At 35.9% G+C, this 27,928-nt stretch overlaps 1 protein-coding gene across 2 annotated transcripts; it reads right to left on the reverse strand.

Moving 5' to 3' along the window:
* Positions 1-1,906: 1,906 nt before the first annotated feature.
* Positions 1,907-27,730, reverse strand: LOC756953. Of its 2 annotated transcripts, none has more exons than XM_011665373.2 (13): positions 27,608-27,730; positions 17,752-18,221; positions 16,850-17,035; positions 15,754-15,833; positions 14,697-14,751; positions 13,472-13,591; positions 12,595-12,792; positions 11,185-11,292; positions 9,688-10,029; positions 5,609-5,731; positions 4,943-5,044; positions 4,087-4,156; positions 1,907-3,543 (listed from the first exon to the last, which is right to left on the reverse strand). In XM_011665373.2, exons 2-13 carry the CDS (start codon positions 18,214-18,216, stop codon positions 3,521-3,523), a joined length of 1,872 nt encoding a protein of 623 aa, XP_011663675.2. In that variant the 5' UTR covers positions 18,217-18,221; positions 27,608-27,730; the 3' UTR covers positions 1,907-3,520. The 2 variants fall into 2 exon arrangements, with proteins under 2 accessions (XP_011663675.2, XP_003723465.2); XM_003723417.3 differs by having other exon boundaries at positions 4,067-4,156; positions 27,608-27,729.
* Between the last annotated feature and the right edge of the window lie 198 nt (positions 27,731-27,928).

Genomic DNA, 27,928 nt, shown 5'->3' on the forward strand with positions numbered 1-27,928 from the left:
TCATTACTTTAAATGTTAGCAGGTGATTGTGTCTCAAACAAAATTGAATCATGTTTGAGTTGCGTCCGGCTTTTTTTAAAAGCAATTAATGGTACATTGTTCTACTTCATTGAAGTATACGTATACGGATGACCCTAAGAATCTTGGCGCAAAAGGCACATCTAGACCGTCAGTGAAAAAGTTTAAGAAACCATGTCCTTAGGGAATACCAGGTAACATCGGAAGTAATGGGTTCATTACATCACTATCACGTGAAACCGCATGGACTCGAGCAACGTAAAGTAAAGTATTTGCTCACATATTCCCATTCTTCCCAATAACCACACTTTTGTTGCATTTATTCTATACCTTCTAACCTCAATGATAATCGTCGTTGAGTCACAAAGAGTTGTCTACATGCCAAAACAAATTATGTTTTAATGTGTAACACAGTGAGACACACTGTGGATAAGGAGACAACCTTGCATTATACACACCACAGTATAATGGTAAAATATCACATTGAGTTGTCTATACATGCGACACATATTCGGCCACAGTGTGTAACATGCCCTGACACACTGTGGATAAGGAGAGAATCGTGCATTTTACACACCACAGTATAACCACAGTAAATTAACACATTGATTTGTATACATGCAACACACTTTCAGTCACAGTGTGTAACATGCCCTGACACACTGTGGATAAGGAGAGAATCGTGCATTTTACACACCACAGTATAACCACAATAAATTAACACATTGATTTGTATACATGCAACACACTTTCAGTCACAGTGTATGACATGCTCTGACACACTGTGGATAAGGACACAATCTTGTATTATACACACCACAGTATAGTGGTAAAATTTCACATTGATTTGTATACATTGGACACACTCAGAATCTGAAACAATGTTACCGAGTCACTTTAAAATAGCTACCGGAAGTGTTCGAATTGTGCAATCTTTATACCTGTCGTACTTTATAGCTCCTTCCTTTTCTTGCTAGCTGATTGTTTCGGATGGATGTAATATGGATATACTTTGTTTTACCAGCTTTTGTTATTTTCCACTCAGGTCACCCACCCGTTTCCTCTATTTAATTGGCTATTAAAACAATCGGAACCTTTGTCACTGTAGATTGCGTAATTTGAAAAAGGTAGGAAAAATCCCCTTACATCGTTTACGAAACCAAAGCAACTGTATGAGCTCATGAGTTGAACTCTAGAAGGAACTATATTATTCGATGGACAAATATTAGCTTTTTATTCCAAGTTGTTTGACCGTATGAAGAAAGAGCAAACTTAAATAATTTCGCAATACACTTACCACAGTTTGGCCATTGATCCCATCTCAATTTATCTTCTAATAGTACATCTCTTTCAGTCTGTCTCCTTCATCTCCTCCCCCCCCCCCCCTCTCTCTCTCTCTCTCTCTCTGACTCAATTTTGTTTCAATCTCGCCCCCTCCACTATCCCCGATGTTCTCTCTCTTTCTCCCTCCCTCTCTCTCTCTCTCTCTCTCTCTCTCTCATTCTCTCCCTCCCCCTCCCATCTTTTTCTCTCTGAACAATCGCTTAAAAAAAATCCTCTTCACGTTCAATTTCAAAATCATTGCCAATCACATCTTCTTTGCCAACTTTGTCATAACCTCAAAAAACTTCTTCGCTCCGTCTTTTCCTTCCTCGTTCATTCTACATCCTTATTTTGTTTTTCGTTCGATGGTGTGTTTTTTGGCGCTCGAGTTTAAAATGTCTTTAGTTTAACGAAATTATTGACGTTTTATTTCACGATAATATAATATAATAATAATATTTAATTTTTATATAGCGCTTAATACAAATGTCTCTAAGCGCTTTACAAATATATTATTTCTGAGAAAATAAATGATACCATGAATAGTAATTCACCACGATATTAATAGGCAAAGATTTTATTGTCATAAATTGACACTGCAACCAAAAAGGCAATCACATCCAGTTAAAGCATAAAACACAGAATTGATAGTAAGACTATGATAGATTTTACTTATAAGCAAGACGATCTGCTCAAAACGAACAACTTAACGAAATAAAATCCGTTTTCTTTCGTTGGTTATAATAATACTCGTGCAATGGCACAGATTTGACGATATAAATGCACTGGCCGCAAAGAAATAAAATGAACTGATACTTTGCTTGTTTATTCTTATAAATTAAATATCTTCTGTTTGATTTTTGTTTTTCTTATTTGATCTACGGGCGAGAAACATATCAAATAAACTTGTTCTTCATCTTCCTTTAATTCATTTTCTTCTAGTTTTATGTCTTTTTCTTCAGTTTCCCCCTCCTGAAAGTCATTTCTATTGATTCCTCTCTGTTTGTCCAAACATCATCCCAACAAGTTTATCCAAGTTTATCATGACCATACATGTTGTAGACATGAAACACTAAACCATGGTGTTCATCAAGTTTTGTTGTTGTTGTTGTTGTTTTGTCTTTTTAATCTTGCAAAAACTGCATCACCCACGGCATTATATAACACAGCACGCACTATACATAAATATAAACAACTACACCGGCGTTAGGCGATACCCCAGAATCTAAAGTTTATTTCAGAAAATTCCAAATATACAACAAGCTGATTATTTATGACGATTACAACTTAATTAGAAAGATACGGTAAACCCCAATGGTCTAACACCGAAAAAGAAAACGAATGTAGCTACGAAGGAGATTTTTTTTTTTTACAATTTTCCTTTAAATGCAATAAGATCAACACATGTCAAATGCGTAAAAACCGATAAGATAAGACAACAATTCAAGAAAATTACGTCACGTAAACTGCGTTTGATGATCGAAATTATAGTTATTACGCTTTTCTCTAAATTGTTAAATGTCAAAATTGTAAACATGTATATATCAATACAGATTAGACCTTCATTATATATAGGCCTTTTAAATTATAAAATGATGTTAGTTCGCCTACATTACTATAACTATGTTCAAAAGCTAAACATCAAAAAAGACTTATTTACATACTTATTCTCATCCTTAAACCAAAAGAATTACAAAAATAGATTATCAATCATAAATACTTGAAGCATTTGAAGTAAATAATATACAGTCAGTGTTATAAAACTGAACGTTTAAACATATCAAATAACATTTCTATCGTAGTTTTTAAAGATGTAATATGAAGAGAAAGAACAAAACCGTTCTGAAATACACATTTTGTATCGAACATTCTCATGCGTGCAATATTCTGGTATGACCTACTTCCCATACAATAATGTGTGTAATGTATATACGAAAAGTTCACTGCGTCAGAACTCTTGCTTTTATACAGCATTTGGAGCGTGGAGATGTAGAACGGGCTCAGAACGTCGTCTTCTAAAGTGACAAAACCGCAAACGCAGACATCTGAATAACTGCCACCGCACCAGAATGAATGATCATAATCACGTGTTAAAACATAGCTAGCTGATTGGTTAATCTTGTAGGAAAGCTCCTCTTGATGTATTCTCCTTCCCGACCTCCTGCGATAAAGGTCTTAATTAATCTCTGCGTAAAGATGATTCTGTACAAATAAAGAAAGAGAACAATTTAGTCAAAATAATGCATGAGTAAAGATGGGCTACGCAAACTCCAGAAATGTGCTGCTAGTGTAATTAAGAGCTTAAAATAATGGCTGAAGATGTGACTTAAGACTGAAGCTAATTTACACACGTATTTTATGTATATATATACCTATATGATCTACCGGTAGTTTAAAACAGAAGCTAAAGAAATAACCGTTTGAAGAGTTATTTTAATATTAGATTAGTAATCGAGTAATTTATTTCAATAATTATAGTTTCATCTTCACAACAATAATAAATTGCTGTTTATCATCTGGCATTCCAATTTACGTAGCCATCCCTTGCAAAACATGACTACTTACTAAGTTGACACATTAGTGATATATTCCAACATATTCTTGAAACATTGTATGACTTAAAAACATGGCAAACTGTTGGAAGTAAACTAAAAACATGCTCTAGTCAATGATTTTGCTCATGTTTAGATGTCAAATGATTTATTTAGGATATGCCAGGATATACCTCAGGCAAGTCCAGGGTACCTTCAAGGTTGTCCTCGACGTACTTTCTCCCATGTGCCGTGCTCGTACGCTTCCCGTGCGCTTGCTGCTTCTGCCCAAACAAAATAATCGAGTAAAAGATTTTGTTTATCTCTGTAGCTATTATATCACAATATTATGACGTTAACAAATTATATTACAGCCAAACCTGTCTCAGCGGTCATTATATATGAAGACCACCTGTCTATAATGGTCAACTATATTATCTCCATCTAGGTAGAAAGATGTGTTGGAGGACCTGTCTGTGTACAGTTTTCATGTTTACTTTGGGTGGACTTTATAGACAGGTTTGACTGTATAATCATTCTAATGATTTAAGTAAATGTGTATATTATTATAATGACGTTATATCACAATCGAAAGACTTTCAACTAAATCAACCTTGGGCAATTTCGATAAACATTGAGCGTCACCTTTTGAAATGTTTGAACTATAATCCGAAGTTCAATTTTGGATTAAAAGCCCAACATATTAAAAATGAATGCTAAGAGAAGTGTAAATATAATATGGAATAGAAGGAGAAGGAGAAGGAGGAAGAGGAAAAGTAGGAGGATTAGGAGAATGATGAGGAGGAGGAAAAGGAGGAAAAGGAGGAAAAGGAGGAAGGCGAGGAGTAGGTTGAGAGGGAGGAGGTGAAGGAAGGGGTGAAGGAAGGGGAGAAGGAGAAAGAAGAGGGTGAGGAGAGAAAAGGAATGAGGAGGAAGAGGAAGATAAAGAGAAGAAGAAATAGGAGGGGTGGAGTAGGAGGAGAGGTGGTGGTGATAGTGTTCGTTGTGTATCATGTAGTATTTGCTGAAATAAAAAGTAGGATGGTATAACTGTTTTCTTCCTAACTTACGATCTCTCTCAATCTCATCTCCTGGGTGTCTTCTGGGAGAAAGAGAGCGTGACCTCCTACCCGGGCTGCAACGTAGAGGTCGTGCTCCTCCTGCATCCGTTGCTATGGAGACAGCAGATGGAAAAAAAAAAGTGATCATTATTTGTTTGTTTGATTATATTTCTGCATTTTTCAACATACAACAAAAGTCAAAATACATATATATTCATATATTAATACGAATCGATTAAGCAATTATACCTTTAAAAAACCATAGTTGACAAATGCTTTCGATAATGAAAAATGCAGGAGACTGCCATTTAAGCTAGAGCCTAAATTTGATGGTGGCCTCATCAATAATTGAAAAAAGCACAAATATCATCATATAAAATGAAATAGAACGACCGAATGCCAGTTTTTAATTTTAACTTTTAAATCTACGTAGCTTCATGCATCATCGAAAGGAAAGATTTTTTTTTTCCTTGAAAACTTTAAACAATATCTATGACTAATAAAAATTACAGACGGGCAGCTTATTTATGTCCTGTATGCTTTGGATATAAATTCAGGGGGTAATCAAAAATATGAAATGCAAAGCAACGAGAATATTATGAAATTATTGTATAAAAACTTGGAGAAGAAAAAGATAGTGCAATTGAAGCTGGAGATCATTTTGGTTTATCTTACCCTTTGCATTTCCTTGACTTTTTTCTTGGTTTTCTCCAGCTCTTTCTTCAGAGAATCGACCTGCCCAACCGCCTTCTCTCTGTCATGCCTCTCTTGGTTGAAATCAGCTCGGAAAACATCGATCTAGAATGGGGGAAAGCCCGAAAGCGGTCATGAATATAATAAGTAATCAATAAAAACAATGGCAGCCAGCTTCAATATATTTATCATAATTATTTGTTTATATCATGAGTAATATAATATTTATTAAGTTGTAATATTCGAATATTAAATGAGGGGATGCACTTGGCATAAGGAAATGCACTACAATTGAAACTGTTTACCATCGTGTCTGTGTGGTATTGTTTATATTTTAAAAAAATATTTCGACTTCAACTTTTTTAACCATAATTTGAAAGTTCATTTAAGTTCTTTTGATAGTTCTTCCTGTTTTGGCGACATCGTTATTTGGATATAGGATACAGTTGACTTCAATTTAACATCATATTTGAAGAGTTTATGCGTGTCACTCATTACTAGTCGCAAACATCACGGCAGAAAACGTGAGAATTTGCTACTCCTTATGGCTGTAATTTACGTCAAAGACAAGTCACAAAGGACCGTCCTTCAGTTACAGACGCGTGACTTCAATTGACTGGTGTCAATTAAGTTGTATATCTTTTGACAGTTTCAAAAGACGTCATTCACTCTTCATAAATGAAAACAATGAGGGGTGACCACGCCAAAAGTCTCACAATTTGAATCACTTTAGTTTGCACAACCGTCACGCCTGCTAATCACAAAACAGAGGTCATATTCTTGATATGCAAAAAAATATGTATTTTTTTCTGTCGCCATTCTTAATTAGAAGGTCTACTTTTCTTACGTCATTTGCAAACAATAATATGTTTGAGTTATTATGACAAAATCTATCATGTCGTTTTTGTTGTAACATTTGTAATTTCTTGAATTTTCTCTGCGCGTATTTGGAAGATAAATAAAATGATAAAGTATTGGTAAACGTGAGACATTGATTACTGTTTTTGGCATAAAGTTTATCCGATTCAAAGGGTGCTACGACAATCAGCTTAAATTTCATATTTTCTAAAAGAAAATTGAATTTCCAAATTTCATTTCCGAAAATTGAATAACTGATAGACATGCAAGATTACTATATAGGCGGTATAAAAAACGGATTTTCCTTAATTAAGTGATACACAGAAATGGTATTTATCCAAGAAAGATGAATTGTCGTTCCAGGAAATTCTTTCACAATTTGTGTATCCTAACTTAACAAAAACACACCACAAGTTCCTTTTAAAAGACCATTAAAATTGAATGGTTGGTAAGCATGCAAGATTATTATACATGAGGTATGAAAAAATAGATTTTCCCTTATTTAAGTTATACACAAAAATGGTGTTTATCCAAGGAGATCTAATTCTCATACCAGGAAATTCCTTCACAATTTTTGTATCCTTACTTTTAAAAAGAATACAAGTTCCTTTATGGAGATCATTAAAATTGAATGGTTGATAGACATGAAATATTTGTATACATAAGGTATGAAAAATGAATTTTCCCTAATTAAGTTATACACAGAAATGGTGTTTATCCAAGGAGATCTAATTCTCAAACCAGGAAATTCCTTCACAATTGTTGTAAACTAACTTTAAAAAGAAAATCAGTTCCTTTTGGGAGATCACGTCATAAAGTTTAGATTTACATTCTTGCACAGAATTGCCCATTATTACTTGTGTTTGACCTCACAATAGCTTTCCATACATGAATACTCTCTGAATATTATAGTGTAATTTAAGGTATACAGGGGGAAACATACCTCCACATAATTATTCTATTTAATACATTTTCTTTCTGGTCAGGAATTTAGGAGAAATAATGACGCTGTGGTAATGTTATTTTTACCCCCCCCCCCCCCCCCCCCCCCCCCCCCCACTTACAGAAATTCTGGCACCGCCCCTGCGCTACTTGACTAATACTGTTGAATGAAAAGGATTGGAAAAAAACACCTCCTGAATAGAATTTTACAGTCAGCAAACTCCAGCACTATACAAACACGGTATTTCCTATTACATTATGTTTATCCGGCACCGTTGATGGACTTTGTACCCTAGTACCGTTTATATGGGGGACATGTTATTTCACTGATAATGAGTATCACTCATACTGTACAGTTTCCTGCATATGGCTTGAATTGCCTCCTTTGAGTTATGCTCTTAAAATGAAGTGCGCCGCATAATAGAAACAAAAAATAATTTATCATTAACCAAAGAAGGGCTTTTATGTAGCAAATTATCCATAGATCTTGTTGTGTACAGATAAGCGTCCATTGTAGTTTCTGGAAACGATTTGCAATAGTGTTATAGTGAAAGCACTGTGGTTTATAAGTGGACAGTCATGTGTGGTAGTCAATATAAATCTTTCCCCTCGATACAGAAACCAATTTCGTGTTGAGTAAACAATTTTTATCAAAACGGAAATGCATTATCTTCAAATTCCATTCTGACCAAAATATGTGTTACAGTGTCGTTTGGATATTAAACCTGTCAGCAAAATTGGGAATTTCTTATTATTATGACAATATAGTCGGGGGACCCGATTAATTCCCGATCGAATGAGCAGGAAATAGAAAATGTTATGCCTTTTTCTTTCTGTTCGTTGTATAAGAATTCATTCTCGACATCGGACGTAAAACGCAGTTAGCAGCACCTATCATATTAATATTAAAGGAATAAACAGAAGGCCTTTGTATAGTATCACGACATGCAACTATACAGGAACCATATTAGCATAATTGCTATACGCTTTATTACAGTGGATCGTATACCAGCAAGATATTTGAGCCCATTTGATAGAAAACGTCGTCATCAATCCTTTTACAGGTACTTCAAGAATCGAGAGTACAGTATAATTATCAGGAAAACAAAAATATATAAATCATATTCGTCAAAATATCAGTCGTAATTTACCTTCTACGACGTTCATTTTGATACGGCGCTGCTGCTTGTAAGATCCATTTTCCCAACGGCGCTGTCGCGCAAAACACGCCGCGGTTATACTGCTAGCAGAACGAAGCACACTTTGTAATATAGCCCAGGAAAAATCATTATCCAATAGAAAACGTCATCATCATTCCTGTTACAGGTACTTCCCGAGTACGGTATAATGATCAGGAAAAAATATATCAATCACATTCGTCAAAACATCAGTCGTAATTTACCGTCGACGACATTCATTTTGATACAGCGCTGCTGCTTGTAAAATCCATTTTCCTAACAGCGCTATCGCGCAAAACGTGCCGCGGTAATACTGCTAGCAGAACGAAGCACACTTTGTAATGTCGTCCAGGGAAATTGATTATCCACGTTAGATCTGAACACATACCGACATCGGAAATTACTAAGATCTAGAGCGCCACCATTGGGCAAAGGGACTATATAAAGCGAGAGTCAATTTGTTTGTTTTTTCCGTTTGCCCTCATGCCTTGTGGCTAAAATATTCGTCAATGCCGCCTAGATCATTATGTAACGTATAAAGGAACCTAGTCATAATTTCTAGAGCACCAGTAACCATGATTATTGCACTTGTATAGTTGTCATTCAGAGGAATTGGAAATACGGATGTATACTACAAAGGTCATTTAACAGCATAGCAATTATAACAGTTATAAACAAGTTTTCTTAATATTTTGTGTTTTTATCAAATTATAAAATATTACAGTCACTGATGTAATAACAACAAAGTACCTTGACAGTGACAACGCAACTGACCAAAATATTGTAATAATTATTACTCCAGGGCCTCCAGTCATTGGATTAAATTATGATTCTACGGAGGACATACTGTGTATGATCGAATCTCTTTGTCTACACTTTGTAGGGGCGCCCTCTCCAGTTCACTGGGGAGTATTCAAGACAGTGAAATGCTTATCCATTCAAATTGACATTGGGTCATACCGGTATCGGGTCTCCATGAAGCACCTGGGTGGAGAGGAGCTGTGTAGATAAAATTCCATGCTCAAGGACACAACTGCTCGAACCCACGACCTTTGCATTTTCACATTGAAATTATAAACTCACTTGCTCCTTGTAGAGAACAACTTGATCCTTCAGTTCATCACGGGTCAGGCTCATCGGGCTGCTGGCATTCATGTAGCCGGGGGGACCACGCGGCGAGAGAGGAGGAGATACCGGCTTGGTTTTCTGCGGCTTGCTATCCTTCGCCTTGCCCTTCTCGCGGTGAGCTGGCGGTTCAACCGCTTTGGCCGCCGAAGCCGCTGCGGTAGCGGTGCCTTGCTTCTCGGTGCGTTCGGGTTTTCTACGCGGTACGTTGTTGTACTTCTCGTCGATATGAGCTTGTTGGGTAACGACTAGTGCTGCAGGCTTCAGATACAACTTGGCCGTGCCCTTGCGCGCAATGACCTGCAAAGTGGAAAGGAAAGTAGCGTTGGTGTAATCTTATTAGACATAAAGTTGGAAACTAATAATCAGATTTTAAGTTGAAAGTAGTTAAAACTGTTCAGAATCATTTGGACATACAAGATGATTGCACAAAGATTGATACCTTTCACAAAAAATAAGTCCTATCTACAAATACGTTAATTTGATAGTACTACAATTAGTTATCATTATCATTATTATTGTTAATATTTTCAGCATCATTAGTATTAGTGTTATTGTTATTATTTTTATTGCCATTATTTTATATTCATTTCAAAAATTATCATTATTATTATTATTATCAATAGTAGTAGTAGTAATAGTAGTGTCATGTCATCAATATTATTATTAACGTTGTTGTTATTGTCACCCCCCTCCTGATCATCATTATTACTACTATACCATTGTTATTTTGTGTTATCGTTATTGATGGGAGTAATTAATAAATATATCAGTAGTGTTGTGAAGTCGCTATTGAAGAGAAAGATCGTGGATGACAGTAGATATTTATCAAGTTTTTTTCTTTCTCTTTGCCTCTAATGAAGTGTTTATTAAATATTCAAACAATAACATAATTTCACAAAAAATTAGCAAAACAATGGAACATCAATTATACACATATTTGTTCAAATATAACTTAGCAAATTTGCAGGAAATTTCATATTTTGTATCTTCAAATGTTCATTTATTTTTAGTCTGTGAGCAATTTCTCTCTTAAATAAATAAATCAAAATTAATTCAAATCTCTATTATCATACCCATGCTTATTACGAAAAATAATCATTTTATAAATAGACCAAAAGCAATCGTCATAATCAAATCAATTTCGGTTTGCGAAATCGTTTTGAGTAAGAAAATGATTTCCATCTCTATTTTAAGATAAAACGCATGTAAAACTAAGTCCTTTAAAGCCCATCTGTACTAGTGTACAGGAGGGATTTTACCACCTTGCAAGGTCACTGGACAGGTGGTTATCTCATCAAATCAGCTCTCAATTAACATAAGAAAATGAGGATCATGGGGGACCAATGGTCACCGATTAGGCATTGTTTGTTATATAGAGGGCACAAATAGCTCTAAGTAGTGCAGTGGGGCTTTAAATAATTTAAGTATAAAATATAGAATAAGTTACCCTACCTCATTGAGTCGTTTAATCTCCTCTTCTTGTTCCTTCACCTGCCGTTTCAGTTCATCGTACTTCATCCGCAAGACGTCACGTTCTTTCTTATATTCAGAAGCAACGAGCTATTAAAAAGAACACGATAACAAGTCATAAAACTATTCAAAAGCTACACACAAAAATCATGCGCGAAAAAAAGTACAAATATTGTTATTTGACAGTCATTCGAATCATCATGACTGTGATGCGATGCTTATAAACTGCTGATGGGGAAGGGGAAGGGAGAAGGGGAAGGGGTGGGTCTATATCGTGTTTCCCGGTTTCATATCTTGTGCGCACACTTACGGGCGGGTATATTTCCCTGGTTTCCCAAAGCCATTTTGGGCAAATACTAGTAGTCAAGTTCTCTTTCTAAATTCGAGAAAACGGAGAATACTAACTCTGCGAGACTGATACAATACATTCAATTCCCTTTAAAAGATATGTTTACAAATCAATAATAGAAAAGCACACATGGTCGCAAGGACTTTCGAGAAATAAACTCAAGAGCAATTACAATACCCCATTGTATGCCCCAGGGAAATCATGTTTCGATTACATAATACTACATGTCCGTCAATGTATAATAAAATAGGTGATGAACAAGACTATCGAAATTTCTTTAATCTGTCTTTGTGATCGTGTTCATTATAAATCATAGAAGACCACTTCGTGATGCACCCCCTCACCGTCCCGTCATCGGAGCAAAAGCAATGAAATAAGGGCCCTGTTGCACAAAAATTACCATTGATGGTAACTTTGCCATCGATGGTAACTACCATGGAAACCTTGATTTTGATTGGTTGTTGAGCCCTGTAACCACAGTAGTTGCCATTGATGGCAAGGTTACCACCAATGGTCAGTTTTATGCAACAGGGAGTATAGGTATAAATTGGAGAAAGGCAATAAATTAGTTATAAAATAGCTCTAGAATTTTAATCATCGTGATTGGTCAAAACGCGTCACATGACATGTAACTTTGTTGTGCACCGTACCCGTGCCAAAAAAGCGCAGTCAAAAGTTTCATTGCACGCTCCACGGATCCAGCGCAGCTACGCGTAGAACAAGTAGCAAGGTCTTATCTTTTCAATTTCTAGAACCAACATAACTCTATGAGTCACTCTCGTAGACTCTAACGTTAGATCTCGACTTCCGTTTGTTTTGATTTTCATGTGTCGCTATTATATAAAACAAATAACGCACTTGACCCTGTTGTGCCTAATGTAAATGCAGTGCTAGCTCGGTATCTTTAGATGGTGCGCACTGTGAACTCGACGCAAGCGGCTCGTGCACAAAAGCGGCGCCAATCTAAAGAAACCTCGCGTGCACTGCATTTACCACTAACGCACGCTGGGCCGTGCGTCATTTGTATAGTATAAATTGCCAACCTTGTGACGTTCCTCAGAGTGTTTCATCTCCATCAAGGTCTGATCGTACTTGCGGAACTTTTCCTCAAGTCTTTTTTCCAGTTTCCTGGCTTTCTCATCACTGGTAGCAAGCTTTTCGGTCATCTTTCTGATCTCTGCCGCGTGTCGACTCGATTTCTTGGTGCTGTATTTCTCCCAAGAGAGGTTGACGTGCTGAAGCTGTAGAAGAGTCAAATATAAGAAGAGAATCGGTTGGTTGCTGGTATTATCTTACTTTTAGGAAAGCATGCGTATGCTTGTAAGTAAGCAGCCGTGGGACTGACGGCTTAAAGTCCTCTCCGGAGGACTTAGTAATAAGGATCAATGCCTTATCAAAGGGCACAAGCGCATCGACTTGGTTTCGCACCCCGGACCTCCTGGTTACGAGATTTACGAATATACCACATAGCCAACGTGATTCAAGGTAAAGACGCTTTGAGAGACGTATCACCCCCTCCCCCCCCCCCCCCCCCGCAAATCTGAAGCTGTATAGGAACAAATCCATGTTTAATGGTGTCGTAGTCGAGTGGTCTGAGCACTTATCTGGGTTCGATACCCGCGACGGCACTAATATTTCCTTATAATGCAATGCATTTTATCTTCACTGCTTCTCTCCACCCAGGTGTTAAATGGGTACCAGGTAGGATACTAATCCTCAATGTAATCAGGTTAATAGCAGGCGTGCGCCTGTAAAATGGCGCCTGGTTGGATCACCCCTTGTCAGAGCGGAGAGAACATGAACTATTTCCGGCATAATTATCAGTTGAATTCAAAAGCCGGGGTAATCATAAGTATACTTCAAGTGTTCGGGAATTGAGTGCTACAAAAAATAATGTGAGCAACGTTATTTTATATTTACCTCTTTGCATTGCATTCGAAGCTTCTTGAAATCTTTCTTAAGAGCTTCTATCTCCTGCTGTTTCTGTTTGTTGGGATCTTCACCCTCTGGTTTTCCCTCAGTGCAGTTTTCGCAATTTGCCTGTAATCATAAAAGGTTATTGATGTTATCATCGTAAAGAGCCCTACTTTCCATTATGATTTTCTAGACTTTTGTTCAATTATATAAGCTATACCTTTAAAATGTATGCATTTTTGTAAAGACCCACCTAAGAAAAATATTAATTACCAAGAAGATTTTTTTTTTTGCATCATGAGAAAACTAACTACAGTCTTTAAATAATTCATAAATTGTCTGTTGGCACACGCTTTTAAGTTCCAGATTCCCTTTCAGAATCAGTTGTTAGTTGGAATAAATTTAAATCATTCCTTTTAAATGTGCTTTGTCGACAAAATTATTGTATTTTCGGTTCAAAATACCTCACAATATTCTTGATGTCAATAAGACATTCAAAAACTGTTGGTATCCATACCGATTTATGTCTTGTTTGTCATTGTACCTTTCTTTGTCAAATGTATGTGTCCATCATTTTGTATTTTGCTTACATTGTTTCATGCTTCGAGAAAAATTGAATAAAGACTTTATTTGAAGAAGAAGAAAAAAAATTGAATATGTCTGTATAGGTTTTCCTTATATAATAATTAACAAGGTAGCTAATTTGCATTCCATGTTTTGCATATAATTTATAACGTGTATCAGGTAGGGTTAGGATTAGGGTTCGCGTTACGTCAGTAGCTATTTATAGAAACATGCCTACCATGTTTAGCATCTACCAGCCTTTTAACATAGTAGGCAAGCTTTCGTTAATGATTAGATGCTTCAAAAACAACAAGTTTTCCGTATCAATACTAGATTTCCTTAGGAAAATATTATTTTTTAATCATCTGAATATGCCAAACAAGCACTCATGTGTTGGTGTAATATGGTACACCGGAATGGAAGCGAACCAGTAAATAAATAAACTGCGCACAGATTTTTTTTTAATTTTTTTTAAAAAGTATTTACGTAACACTATTAAACTAATAGCAAAAACACGATCGCAAATACATTCCAAAAAACATGTTGTTGATGTTGTTGATGTTGTTTTTCTGTCGAATCTGTGTTACACCAGAGCTAGAGGAACACTATGGAATATATTTCGAGTACGTTTAGTACTGTTTGATCAATGAATAATCAAATTACTTACATTTTTCTCGTCGTTTTTTACAGTCGTACCTACAGACTTCGTCTCGACGATGGTCCTAATTGGATTTAAGAAAATTAATCAGAAGTTATACCCATTATAGAATGAATGAAAAACCTAGATAAACGGACTAGAAGAATAACATTGCATTTAACAGCATATTTGCATAACTTACTTACGAGAAAAGAAATAATATATTAAAGTTAATGTTATTGAAATACAATGTCGCAAATAATCATCAATAAAATCACGTCAATGCACTAGGCAGAACAATCCATTGATCTTTTTTTCTGGGCTTTATTTCGTCAAAGGTATAGATCTATATAGGGATAAGGTTAGTGTTGGGATTGGGTTTTATGTTAGTTGTAAGGTTTGGTTTACGGCTAGGTATGTATTAAAAGTGTAAGATCGAGGGATGAAATTAGGAATTCAGTTAGTGTTAAAAAGGGGGGCCTGTGAGGCAATTGGCGTCAGAGCACTGTTTCCTATTTGGAAGCGAAGCGAAGGGAAAGCAAAGCGATCCGCTTTGCTACCTCAAATAATTCTACTTTTCCGAACACGCAGTATATTTTAAAACACTTCGAACACCGTATGGACAGCTGAACGTCATCGCTATGAATGTGGCATGGTTAGACAGAACCATTATAAAGGAGGCTCTCATCGTTTGAAAATCACGTTTATAAAATCGAAATTCTTGGAGTAAAAATGCAAAAAATCTTCACACGCACCCAGTGTTTCGAAACAGGCATGCATATAGCCGGACAAGTGAAAAGTATTTGGTCATTTTATGGCCCATTTATCACCAAGTGGCACAGAAAGCTGGACATAATTAACATAAAAAGTACAATTTTATTAAAGATGTTGCCTTTTCCAAGCTATAGTCGTGTTAACAACTTCATATACAGGTAGTTATCAGGTATACAAGAACATTGATGTTTACGGCAACGTACGGGACTAAATATATTGAACTTGGCCGGTTAGAAAGATCTTGTCTATTTAAATAATGTTTTATTTGACATTAATAGTATGCATCTTGTATTTTTTCAGAGAAACTTTATACCTTTGCTCAGCTTCCAGTCGAGCTTGTTGGTTTTCCTTCGCCAGAGTACGATAACGAACAAGCAGATCCTTCTTGCTATCCTAAAATACAAATGAAGAATAGAAGAACTTTCTATTATTTCATTTAAATAGAGATGATCGAAATATCTATCTATAAACGTCAGTCATGTTAGATACAACTTCAAATTTCTTTCGAATGCCTGTAGGCAACGTTTACGAATTCCCCGATTGGAGAGCATCTTATTTAATTATATGAATATGAAAACAAAAAGCACTTCTGAAATATGGAGTAGCAGTTATATATATAGTAACTAAAAACTATTTATAGAATGAAATTTGAACTGAAACCAATGTATACATTATGAATATATATATATATATATATATATATATAAGTATGTAGCGAAAGTGGAACTGATGATCTGAAGGTGTTTTAGGATTGATAATCGAAAGCGAAAGCTTTGTCCATTTCAAGCCTTCTTATTTAAAGTAAAGGCTAAATCGGTTTCAAATCGTAGACAGTTGTACGACTGGTCTTATGTCACTACGATTGGGAGCAGAAGATTTTTCTTCCTATCAATTCCCTATAAAAAAATCTGTTCTTTTTCATTTTATCCATAAGACAATTCAGAACTGTTATCATTTAGATTTGTAATATTTAAATGTTCTTGTCAAATGCTAATGTGGATTCCTACAAACTCAGGTCGCGATCAAATCTTATATCGTAGAGAGTGTGTGCCTGTGCGGTAATAGTAATCAAGCGTAATAATCTGTTTACTCATGAAAAATACAGCTCTTACTGAGAGCCCTGCGATCATTATTACCCCTGGGCCCTGTCTTACGAAGAGTTGATATTAATCGCAACTTATTTGTGATTGATATCAATCAAAAGTATGTACATAAGAGACAGCAGATTGCAAACTTGCGATTGACTGGGTAGAGAGGGACAAATGTGGGTAAAATGCCTTGTCCAAGGATGTAAGCACCAATCAAAGATCGAACCCTGGACCTTTCGTATGAACTCGAGAGCTCACCAACGTACCTCAGTGGTTCCACGGGATATAGCGTTTAATGGACTTTATCCTGTGTATACTTACTCGTAACATCTTAACTTCGTCGGCCATGAAAAGTGTCTTCGGAAGGAGAACCCTAAGGATGGCGACAAGGCCATCGAAAGCCTCCGGTTCATCCTTCGACATCGAATCGACGGCGCTCTCCACGCGGTCGACGAGCTCGGTCACATTGTCGGAGTCGAAGTCGCCATCGCACATGTCTTTGCTCTTCTATAAGTTGTTCATGCAAAAATGGAAGAACGGGGGAAAGAAAATAGTACTAGATAAAGTTGGATAAAGTTTGATCATTTGGTATACACAATACGAAACTAAGTTTGACATACATGAAAATGTGAACAAAAAAGAATTCCATTTCTCTCTAAAATATTGCATAATAGGTTTTGGACTATCCAAAATCGTGTGGATGTTCTGGTATGAGCACTATTCACAACGGGAACACTTTTTGAATGGTAAGCGTTGTGAATTTTGATTAACTTGAATCAATGATATTATTGCAATGTCGCTTTCTTTTCATGTCCCTGTCTCGATTAGATATGAAGAGATGAAGAGAGATCGTATAGTTAGTTGATTTTAACATTAATACCAAACATGATTCGACAGAACGCAATATTATTAGTGCACGAATCTTTGATGGAAACGTGAAAGTATGCATTTTTATAGCGTAGTCCAATATTGATAATCATAAAGCAATCCAAAAACCTTTTCTGTAGGCTCCTACATTAACATTTTTATCTAGGACAAAAAAAAATTCTGATTGCATAATGAGAATATATTTGTTTCAACCATACACTGTCAACGAATTATGTTATGCTAGTGTTTGTTAGTCTTTTTAAATATCCTATGTCACAGAACATAACCTCCTCTTTATATGGGCACTTTTTTCACATCTGATCCTTTCATAATTTTTTAAAAAGTTTGATAATTACCTCTCCCTCTTTATTCAATGGGTCTTGACAATCACGTGACTTATCACCTCCCTTCCTCGCACCCTTCTTTTCCCCTTCCCCGCCATCATTCCTTACGACCTTTTCTCCCTCAACAACTTCTTCTCCCTTCTTCGTTTTCTTCCCTGGAGGATGTTTCTTGTCCCCATCGCCGTCACGAATGGTATCGTTGTCGAGATGGACGGCGTTGTCGACAGCTCGAGCAGAACTTTCGATTCCGTCTCCATTTACAACGCCTTCATTAGCGTCGATTTGTTTCGCTGATTCTGTTGTACGTTGATGACCTGCCGTGGTTGAAGGATGCTCATCGGGTGGTGGTCGGGGCTCATCGAAGTCGTCTTCCTCCTCTTCGCTGCCCCCCTCATTGTAGTTTGGTGGTTTCGCGATGCGTGGGACTGTTTGGTGGGAAACATCGCTTGGAGTCAGCGATATGTCATTGCTTGCCATTTTACCTATGACAACCAAGATAAATACAAAACGGGAATGAAAAACAAAGCAAAACAAAAACGAAAATGAATAATGACTTTCCTCAAAAACCCTTTTTAAAGGCCTAGTCTGAATCGAATAATATTGATGTCAGACCAATGATTTTATGTAAAATAATTTCATGAACGTTTCTTCCTCGTGTGGCAAACTATGCCGTTCATCTTCGGTTTGTATTATGCCCATAACAAAAATCACCTTGCCTGCATTATCGGCGACATGATTGAAAATAAAAACTCTAAAATGTCAATTAAGTTAAAATAACTAATGGTAGCAATTATAGATAATTTCCAGTCCGTACCGTTTCACTCGTCATGTATAATTATGCTGATCGGCTAATCACAACTTATGAAGTGTTCTCGTATAGCGCATATAACATTATGACATAACGTCCCTAAATAGGCCTTAAATAAGGAAGAGGTGGATTTCTTCTTCAAAATTAATATTCCGTCCCTTTGATAACAATTGGCAATCTTTTTAAACAGAAGAGGGGTCATAAAATCGAGTATATATCCCGGAAGCTGTGTCGTAACAGTGAACGTGCCAAATGGAACAAGGAATCAACTGTTAGTACATGTTAGTACATGTATAAAGACAAAGTTTACGTGCCAGTTACTTCTCTCTAAAACACTTAAGTGTTTAAAATCAAAATTTTCATTTTCAAAATGGTAGAGCATTTATTTTGATATGCTAGATCCAAAGGTTGGCTCCAGTATGTTAAAGGCGTGTAACAGCTTCCATTTTGCAAATGCTGTTCCTTCTCAGCCCTTTTAAATGTCGATTTGGAATTTTGAAATTAGGGTTTTATAACGTTTTCCGGTAATAAACATTGCCCGATAGCCTTCATTCTATTGCCCAAAATGTATGCCAACCCAAATATACCATCGTTCCTTTTCTTTCTTTCTCCCTTTCTCCCTTTCTTTGTCTCTTTCTTTCTATTTTTCTTTTCTTTTCTTTTCTTTTTCTTTTCTTTTCTTTTCTTTTCTTTTCTTTTCTTTTCCTTTCTTTTCTTTTCTTTTCTTTTCTTTCGTTCTTCCTTTCCTATTTGTTTTACATAATATGCGAGCTCAGTATACAATAATTAATGATCAACATCGAAACAGATTACAAAGATAAATTTGACATGAAACCGAGAATCTGTCTTGCACATGCCTATTACGACCAGGGTTTCATACATGCAGGGGATTATTTGTACTTGTCGTTCTTTATATTCTTCAAGAGTCTATGAAACTATCGATCAAAATATTGCGAAATAATCTTATTTGTTAAACAAACAACGCTTAGTATCAGGATCATGTAGTTGTTGCCTACACTCTAAATTACAGGGATTTAAAATTTAAATCTTAAGCCGGATTTGAATGAAATTAAATCCATAAAGATTGATTTTTAATCTTAAAAGATTGCTAAACTGGTTCTTAATCCGAGTTTCAAATATATTTTTTTCAATCCCAAAAGATTAAAAAAAGTTCCGAAAATTAACGGCAAATTGACCAATCCTGGCGATAAGATTTTGTCACATGACAAAGAAGTCCCAAAAAGGATTGCTTTTAAATCTTTATCAGGGTTAATTTTAATCTAGAAAGATTTATAATATAAATCTTTTGAACTTATTTTTTAATCCTTTACAGATTATAACTTTTTAATCCTAGCGAAGATTAATTTTAAATCCACATCGATTGGTCCCTACCTACAGTACATGAAAGATTTAAAAATAAATCCTATAGATTTAAATTTAAATCCCTGTAATTTAGAGTGTATAGTGTAGGAATAACTTGTTTATTGCCTCATTTTGTAAAATGATCGTGACAAAGTGCATTCTTATATCTTTTCAGAACTGTATTAATCGATCTTTACGACTCTTTAGAGTAATTAATAAAGTTCTAAGAAGATATCAAATTCATATCTCAAGACTATAGATTGTATTGTCACGATTAAGAATGTCATAAAAAGAGGTAGGAAAGGGAAAGCATTCAAACTTTATGGGCAACAATGCAGGTAGTCTTTCTTACTGAACTTGGCATTAGGGACTTTTAGATTCGCACGACGACATAGTGAACTGCTACGTGTGACGTCCTTTAAATTTAGCCCGGGCTATTTTGAAACTGCATAGCCCGGGGGGGCTTCTAAGGCACCCCCCCCCCCCCCCCTATGATCTCGGCCGTGAAACGCCCGATCGCCTCGAAAATTTGCATACAAAAGTCATGTCAAGTGAAGTGTATATAATACTATGGTAATTTCAATTTTTTGAAAACTTCACTCATTGCATATTTATGGTAATTTATGCAAATAAGGTCATACAATTCACATTTTACCCATAAATCAGACATTATTCATATCTAAGCATTCTTGGTCACTACATATATTTATTAGACCATTTGGAATAATAATACAACACAAAAAATTGAAAAAACAAGGTTATTCCTTATGTTATCTATTGTTTCGATAATTTCTTATGTATTTCTTTGTTTTTTAACTTATGTATTTTATTGTTTTTGTTGTTTTATTTCATTTCCAACTATAATTCAACTTTTTGACCCCAAAATAAACACCTAAATTATAAACAAGACCAAATAACCAATGTTTTATCTTTTTATTTGAAAAATGAGGTTTCCATATGTTTTTGTACACAAATCACAAAAATGAGCGATTTTCGGGCTGACATGCAAAGATAAAAGGACACGTGACTTTGTAATGGTAGGGCCGATTTTCGAAAAATTTCTTTCAAAAGATGCGCAAGACTCGAAAGAAAAAAGTCACAAAGCTTCAGTGCAAGATTTTCTTGCGTTAAAAAATTATCGCGAAAAATAGTTAAAAGGACGTCACATGTGACTGCCAGTGCCTTACAAGCACGTCACACGTATAGGAGTCCACACAAATCTAAAATTCCCTATTGATTCGTCGGTGAATGACGAATTCGAAGTGAGAAGTTAAAAGTTCCCAGTAATTCCCTTTCATCACATTCACGATGTCCATGTATAGAGTTAGAAAGAAACATTTTACCATGAAATAATCGTTTGTATAATACTCTTTATCTAACGTAGAAATGAAAGAAAGAATTCTTAGAACTTTTATGATATGAAAACATGACATCTCTAAAAACATGTAAAGGCTTTTCACATTAGTTTATACTATATCCTCTTTGCGTAGAATTGGCATTATGATTAGGGGATAACCTTCTCTCGATCTATTCCATGTCTGTATGGCATATCGTACCGTTACTTCCTTATTCATGAAACGGCAGAGAATAATAACATACATGAATGAAAGGGACAACCCCTTCACCCCCCCCCCTTACCCCCCCCCCCCCCCCACCCACAAACACAAACAAACACCTGGAAAGCCTTTTGTGGGCAGATGAAATTCATGACATCATTATTCATGTAAAGTCTGTTGGGGATTTTTTTTTCGGAATATAAGTGCATGCATTGAAATGGCAACGCCTTACATGTAGCTCATTGCATGTACGATTTAAAAAAATCATGTCCTCGTCATGACACGTAATGAGACGTCATGGAATATATTATATATGTAACAAAAAGTCGCCCCTTATATTGGGTTGATATCTCATAAACGCCCTCCTTTTTCAATAATAATAACAATAAAAGTTATTTAAGGGCGTCACAAGTTATTTCACTGACTCAAGATGATTTGTTCGTTCATTATAGCCCCCGCTCCCTTACTTAACATGTTACAGTCATTTAGGGTGTGGCTTGATCCATTTTTAAAAAAAACCTTTATTTTTGCTGCCCAGTTTAGTGACCCCCGCGCCCCCGCTTCAAACCCCACGTTCGGCATAGTTCTGTGACTAACCCCTGTACATGAGGGCGTAAATGATTTCTGTTTTATTTGTATGTTATTAGACATTATGTATGAGTATATCACAGTGTTTGTTTATTCGAGTGGGTGTACATTCTGTACATGACGTAATTAAAATAGATATGTCGTTCTGTCTTTCGGGTGAATTCCCGATGTAGTTTTGAAAACAGGACAATAAGAGCTATTGGCTTAAGCCTAGCATATAGGAAGTCACACTAGCCCAACAACAGGAAATATGTGCTTAATCCTTTCGTAATGCTGGCCAAATACTAATTCAATTTCTTCGGCAAGGCATTACATGTAAATGTCATTCGGTCTAGAACAGTCAGATGATACTTATCCAGGAGTTTACAGCATATTTCGAACATAAATTATATGACGCCCCTCCAACAAAACTAGAGCTTGAATAGTAAGAGCTTGACATATAATGCGTACATATTGATTTAGAATATGTGACACGCTGTGAGATCAATGTTTATATTTAGTACAATGTGGTCTTAACCTTGAAAATTCTGCTTTTCACATGATTTTTTGAGTGTGACACAATATACATTATTTTCCCAGCTTTATCTATACAGGCAAATTAAAAATGCAATAGGGACTTTTAGATTTGCGTGGACTGATACGTACGTGTGACGTCCATTCAAGGCAGTGCATTAAAAGGACGTCGATCGTAGCAATCCACGTTTTCGTTGTGCAAATCTAAAAGTTCCTAATAATATCGGCAGAGTTAGGCCTCTAGTATTTGAAAGCTCCAAACTTGACTTTCAAATTTATTTGATAATAATAATATCAAGAAACACTATTGTATGGATGTTACTTCATAAATCCAGAGTTATTATTGTTACTATTATTAATTTTTATCATCACTATCATTATTGCTCTACTTCCAATTTTGAGAGGGTATATAAACAAAAAGCTTGAAACTATCATCGTTTCTCAACTTAGTTTTTTGGAGAAAAAAAATTGAATTCACTCAACCAAAGACCGAGAATTCGGCACAAAGTGAGAATAGAATATTCATTTCCATCATAAGATAATGAATAGAGGATCCAGAAACCTAAACACTAGTGAGCAGTTTTCGGAGGTTGGCTTTTTTTCTTTATTCTTTTTTTTTATGGAGATACTCTTTTCATCTTTATTCCTATTATACTGATTCTATTTAAAATTAATTACTTAAAGAAAAATGATACTCGAGTGACTTTTACCCAACAATTATCGATATTGCTGTTTCCCCTTGTTAAAAGATAACTATATCATAGCTACTGTAAAATCAATATTTACGAAGATTACAAATTTAAGTCAGTTTTTGTTTACAGGTTTAGTACTCAGTATCAAATCAAATAGTGACATTTCTCTTGCATTTGATATAAGAGGTGCATTCACATGATAGTATAATCTTTGAAGAACATTGGAGCATTTCGTCTACCGTCCATAAGGTCTAATAATCATTTGATGAGGATTATTAAGTATTATTAAAAGATTATCATATGGATGGTAGACAAAATGGGCATTATACAAACTGGGAATCAGACCGACTGGAAATTAGACTTAACGAGCAATAGACCAAATGGGTAGTAGACTTATCGGAGATAAGACCAAATGGTAATTAGACCAAATGATAAGTAGACAACATGATTATTAGACCATGTGCATAGTAGACGGGCTGGACTGGACTTAAACCACTCGGGTAGTTTGGATGTGGCAAAAAGAACGGTTCTTTTCGTGCGTGGCAATAAACTATGAAAATGAATATAAATATGAATATATAAAGTAATCCTTGTCTTGTGGTCTGAATACTGGAAAGTAAATACGCAAGATTGCTTCACTTCGGTTACTTTGGTATTTCACTCAATACCTCAATCCAATGGGCTTTGGAGGACAATGAATCATGATGAACACACCCATCCCATTCTTCCTCACCCCCCCCCCCCCCACTCCCCTCGTATTAGAAATAGGAGTATCATAAAGATGGAGTTCGAGAAGTATCAGATCAGTATGGACCTATAGTATAGGGGGAGTATCCCCAAAATAATCACTTTGGCAGCGCCATGACAAGACAAACTACCGTATCTCTGAGTAAACATTATTATTTAGGCCTATATCATAACTCGAAATAAATTTATGATAACTTATACCTTTGGAAATGATATTTGCATTAATATCATTCGACTTTAGACAGAAAAACTATTGCTCAATGTTTATCATGATAGGGCTTTTGATAAATATTAAAGGTCCATGTACATGTATTTGACATTTAACACAGAAAGCTGCAAGGTAATTCTAAAGTAGGATTTGAAGGAAGATTATCAAGAAAGCAAACATTAAATTTGATATTTCTCCGAAAATAAAATTGTATAGATATTTACCGGTAGTACATGCACGATTTCGCTTTTGGTTTATAAAACATGGTCATGCACTGTAAAACGCAAGAAGCGAAACGTTTCTATACATATTTTCCTTGAATTTAATACTTTGATGGTAACAAGAAAACGAAGAAAAAAAATCAATTATGACGCTGGTCATTTAGAGTAACCATGTGTGTGAAGTTAGGAGGAGCTTATTTATAATGACCGAATATCTTTATCAATCACCATAATTCATAGTTTGATGAAGCGGGGGGGGGGCGGGTTTCTACCCCACCCCCGCTAATGGAAAAGTACAGTTTTGTCTTTATATTTATGTAACGATTTTACCAGTAATTGCCCCCCGCATCGGTATCACCCACTGCGTCATAATGAATAAGAAATCACTGATGCATGCTGCCGTTGAAGCTAGATTATCAAAAGTCACGGGCTTTGATTTGAATAATGCAGTATTTAAATTGTGAGTTAGAAAATCAAGTAACGAAGGTGTGTTACACTGTTACTGTCACCATGAATGAGTTTCGAATAGTGACAACATGCATCTCAGAAGAAGAAAAACAAATTCTAACTGTAATTTCATAACAAAGGACATGCGCAGTGACTACCGCAGTCCATTAATGAAGGGATAGCGTGTAAAATGTTGATTCAACAAGAAGTATATGTCATAAATGAAGATCTGTTTGTTACTTAGGGTACCAATTGTAAAGACAAGGTGACCCCCCCCCCCCCCCCCCCCCCCCAAAAAAGGAATAATAATTGAAAACAAAAGTAAGAAATATAGTTTTAATAAATGTATTAATTAATTAACTAATCAAAGAATTATGATCAATACAAACTAAATAAAGTAAAATAAAAAAGGTAAGAAAGCATTACAAACAAAAAACGTTGATCAAAATAGGATAAGTATGTGAGATCACACATTGGGGGTCAAAATATGTTCTCATTAAAAACATGATTGTTATCTAAAATTTCATCCACATATACTTATGAATCCATGTAAAATAGCGGACCCAGGATCTTCTAGGGTTGTTTTGAAACTCACCTCAGTATAATGTGGTTTACGGGGAATATGGCATGGGCTAGTACGTGGCATGGTTTGAGAGTTTAAGAAAACTTAACGCTTTATAAAATATATACAAACAATCCCTTTGCCACATTGTAATAATCATGGGATAGGTTATATGAAAGGTTTCAAGATTATTTAGATGCCAGTGGAAGAATAATTAATCTATACTGATGATAAGAGGGTTTTCATTGTTTCATGGGGCTTAAAAAATTATTGTCAAGCCCAGAAAATGTGTAATATTTCGTAGCCATTGTGTTGCACAAGGCACTCCTGTTGTTTCGCGATTTCGTGCAAAATTGCACGTGTGGATAACAAGTGACCTTGGATATAATGGTGCATGACGATCACAAATGAATTTCCACATATCAATTAACAGTCGCCCTATATTTCATTCCAACTGTAGTGATATCTCCACATGGTACATGAGTTACGCAATCTCTGATTAATAAGCACGTGGCAGTGCAGTTGAAATTGGGCAATCATGACAATAGCCACCACGTGCATATCGGGTGCAAATAAGAATGGAAAATGAGAATGATTCAGCGGAAATATCCGGATTTCTGAGAAAGACAACAAGAAAGTGGTCAATTGTGACTCATCCGATTTGTAACCGGGTCTTTGTTCGAACCATTGACATTGCGGTTCGAAGTGCTATTCGACCGGTGCGGTTATTAGGCGGTATACCACTATAGTTTGCAAGCACAAATCCTTGTTCGTAACATAACAGCCAGAAACAGACAAATCAGTCTAGGCTCTGCTCAATAAGGCTTCAGGAATTGTGGTAAAATGTCAAATTAGAGTCTGTGATTGCAGACTATAATAATATTCGATGTAGGTCAGATCAACTTCTTGGTCAGATGACAACAAACGGAACTTCACATTGTGTTAATCATGCAAGTTCTGATCCTATTAGTGACGGTTGTGGGGGAAAAGAGAAACTAAGAATGTACGCCATATTGACCAAGACAGTCAGTCGATCAGGCTAAAATACTCAACTGTTTCATGCTTGCATAATTTCCACTGAACGACTACGCAAAGTTCAGTGATAATTGTGCGTGGGTATAGACTGCCACGTACACATACGAAGCAATATGTAGCTATAATACAGTTCGCTTGCTAAATTGAAATTCATTGAATTTCTAAGGTTGTATGATTGTATTCCGATAACAGCTTGCTTCTATAATGTACGTAGCGAACATTGTATTTGTAGTACGAGCAGGGACATTCCAGCTCCATGATACGGGTACATGTATTATAATATACAATGATCGACATGCAAGACAATCATATACAGCAGCTGCCCATTGCAGCGTCAGTTTTATTGTAAGGAGAAACGGCATTTGACCTCTAACATAATGCAGTATACGTACTCGGAGCTCAATGTGCATGTAGCTCGTCAAGTATGGGCCTAGAAAATAGCTACAATATTATTTTGCATTATGAGACCTACGGGTACTCGCTGTATGTAAATTGTATATTAGCTAGGGCAAGTTCATTCTTGCTTTCACGATCCACAAGATAAGTATTGCAGCTTATTGTGTAATTGTATCGTACCTGTAAAATGAAGGTTATTTCAATTCATTCAAATACCTGACGATGCAACGCAATACCTGGGCAATACTGCACTCTCTCCTCGAAAATGTTGCAATCAAGAAAAATGAATTAATAAAAACGCGATAGTTTCTTGCATTTTTCGCAATATTGACCAATTAAGTTCATCTCTGTTACAAACTGAAGAGATCATCTTTCCAGTTCTAGTCATATACATTTCTTACAAGTTTTTATCTTAGCAAATATCCACATAATGGCGCTTGCCCGAGATTGAGACCAGAAAAAAGAGCGAAAATAAGAAGAGAAAAAAAAAACATACTCGATCGGCAAATCATGTATATATTCATCCGTGTACCATGGAACCATGACAATTAGTTACCATTAATAATTGTCACCCTTATTGAAATTATAGGAATCAATATAAAGGCTATTCTGTTTTTCTAGCAGAATGTAATGATGTGTCTCATAGTGTACATCATAATGGCACACATGACGTCATCGAGGGAAAATGAAGACAGAAACATCCCCCAAATGCACAAAAGAACATTATTCTTACCGAACACTGAGAGAACCCGGTTGTAATATTTCCATATGTTGGTGGGCCTAAGCACAGCTGACCCTTACACGAATGCAGAAAATTGAAGAATGATTGGCTTCACCCACGCCACGCACTTGTTAAAACAGGACAACAGTAGTAGAATACATCGCGGGGGAATCCCCTTGCGTCATCCGCGGGAATACCCTTTTAACACCCGACCTCTCGAGTCTGAAAAAAAGCAGAAAACAAATCCTCGAGAAATTTTTTTTTTGATCGATTATATCTCTCATGTCATTGCGCAATCATCAGTTCTGTATGTTTGGTATCAATAAAAATTAT

Source organism: Strongylocentrotus purpuratus, unplaced genomic scaffold (genome assembly GCF_000002235.5).
Source record: "Strongylocentrotus purpuratus isolate Spur 01 unplaced genomic scaffold, Spur_5.0 spur5_scaffold_10, whole genome shotgun sequence".
NCBI lineage: Eukaryota > Metazoa > Echinodermata > Echinoidea > Camarodonta > Strongylocentrotidae > Strongylocentrotus > Strongylocentrotus purpuratus.

Excerpts from the sequence above, each read along its gene's own strand:
- LOC756953 (XM_003723417.3), bottom strand. The coding sequence starts at position 18,216 with ATGGCAAGCAATGACATATCGCTGACTCCAAGCGATGTTTCCCACCAA. Across the intron at positions 12,793-13,471 it reads TTCGAATGCAATGCAAAGAG|CTTCAGCACGTCAACCTCTC; the intron begins GTAAATATAAAA and ends ACTCTTCTACAG. Across the intron at positions 5,045-5,608 it reads AAGTCAAGGAAATGCAAAGG|CAACGGATGCAGGAGGAGCA; the intron begins GTAAGATAAACC and ends CTGTCTCCATAG.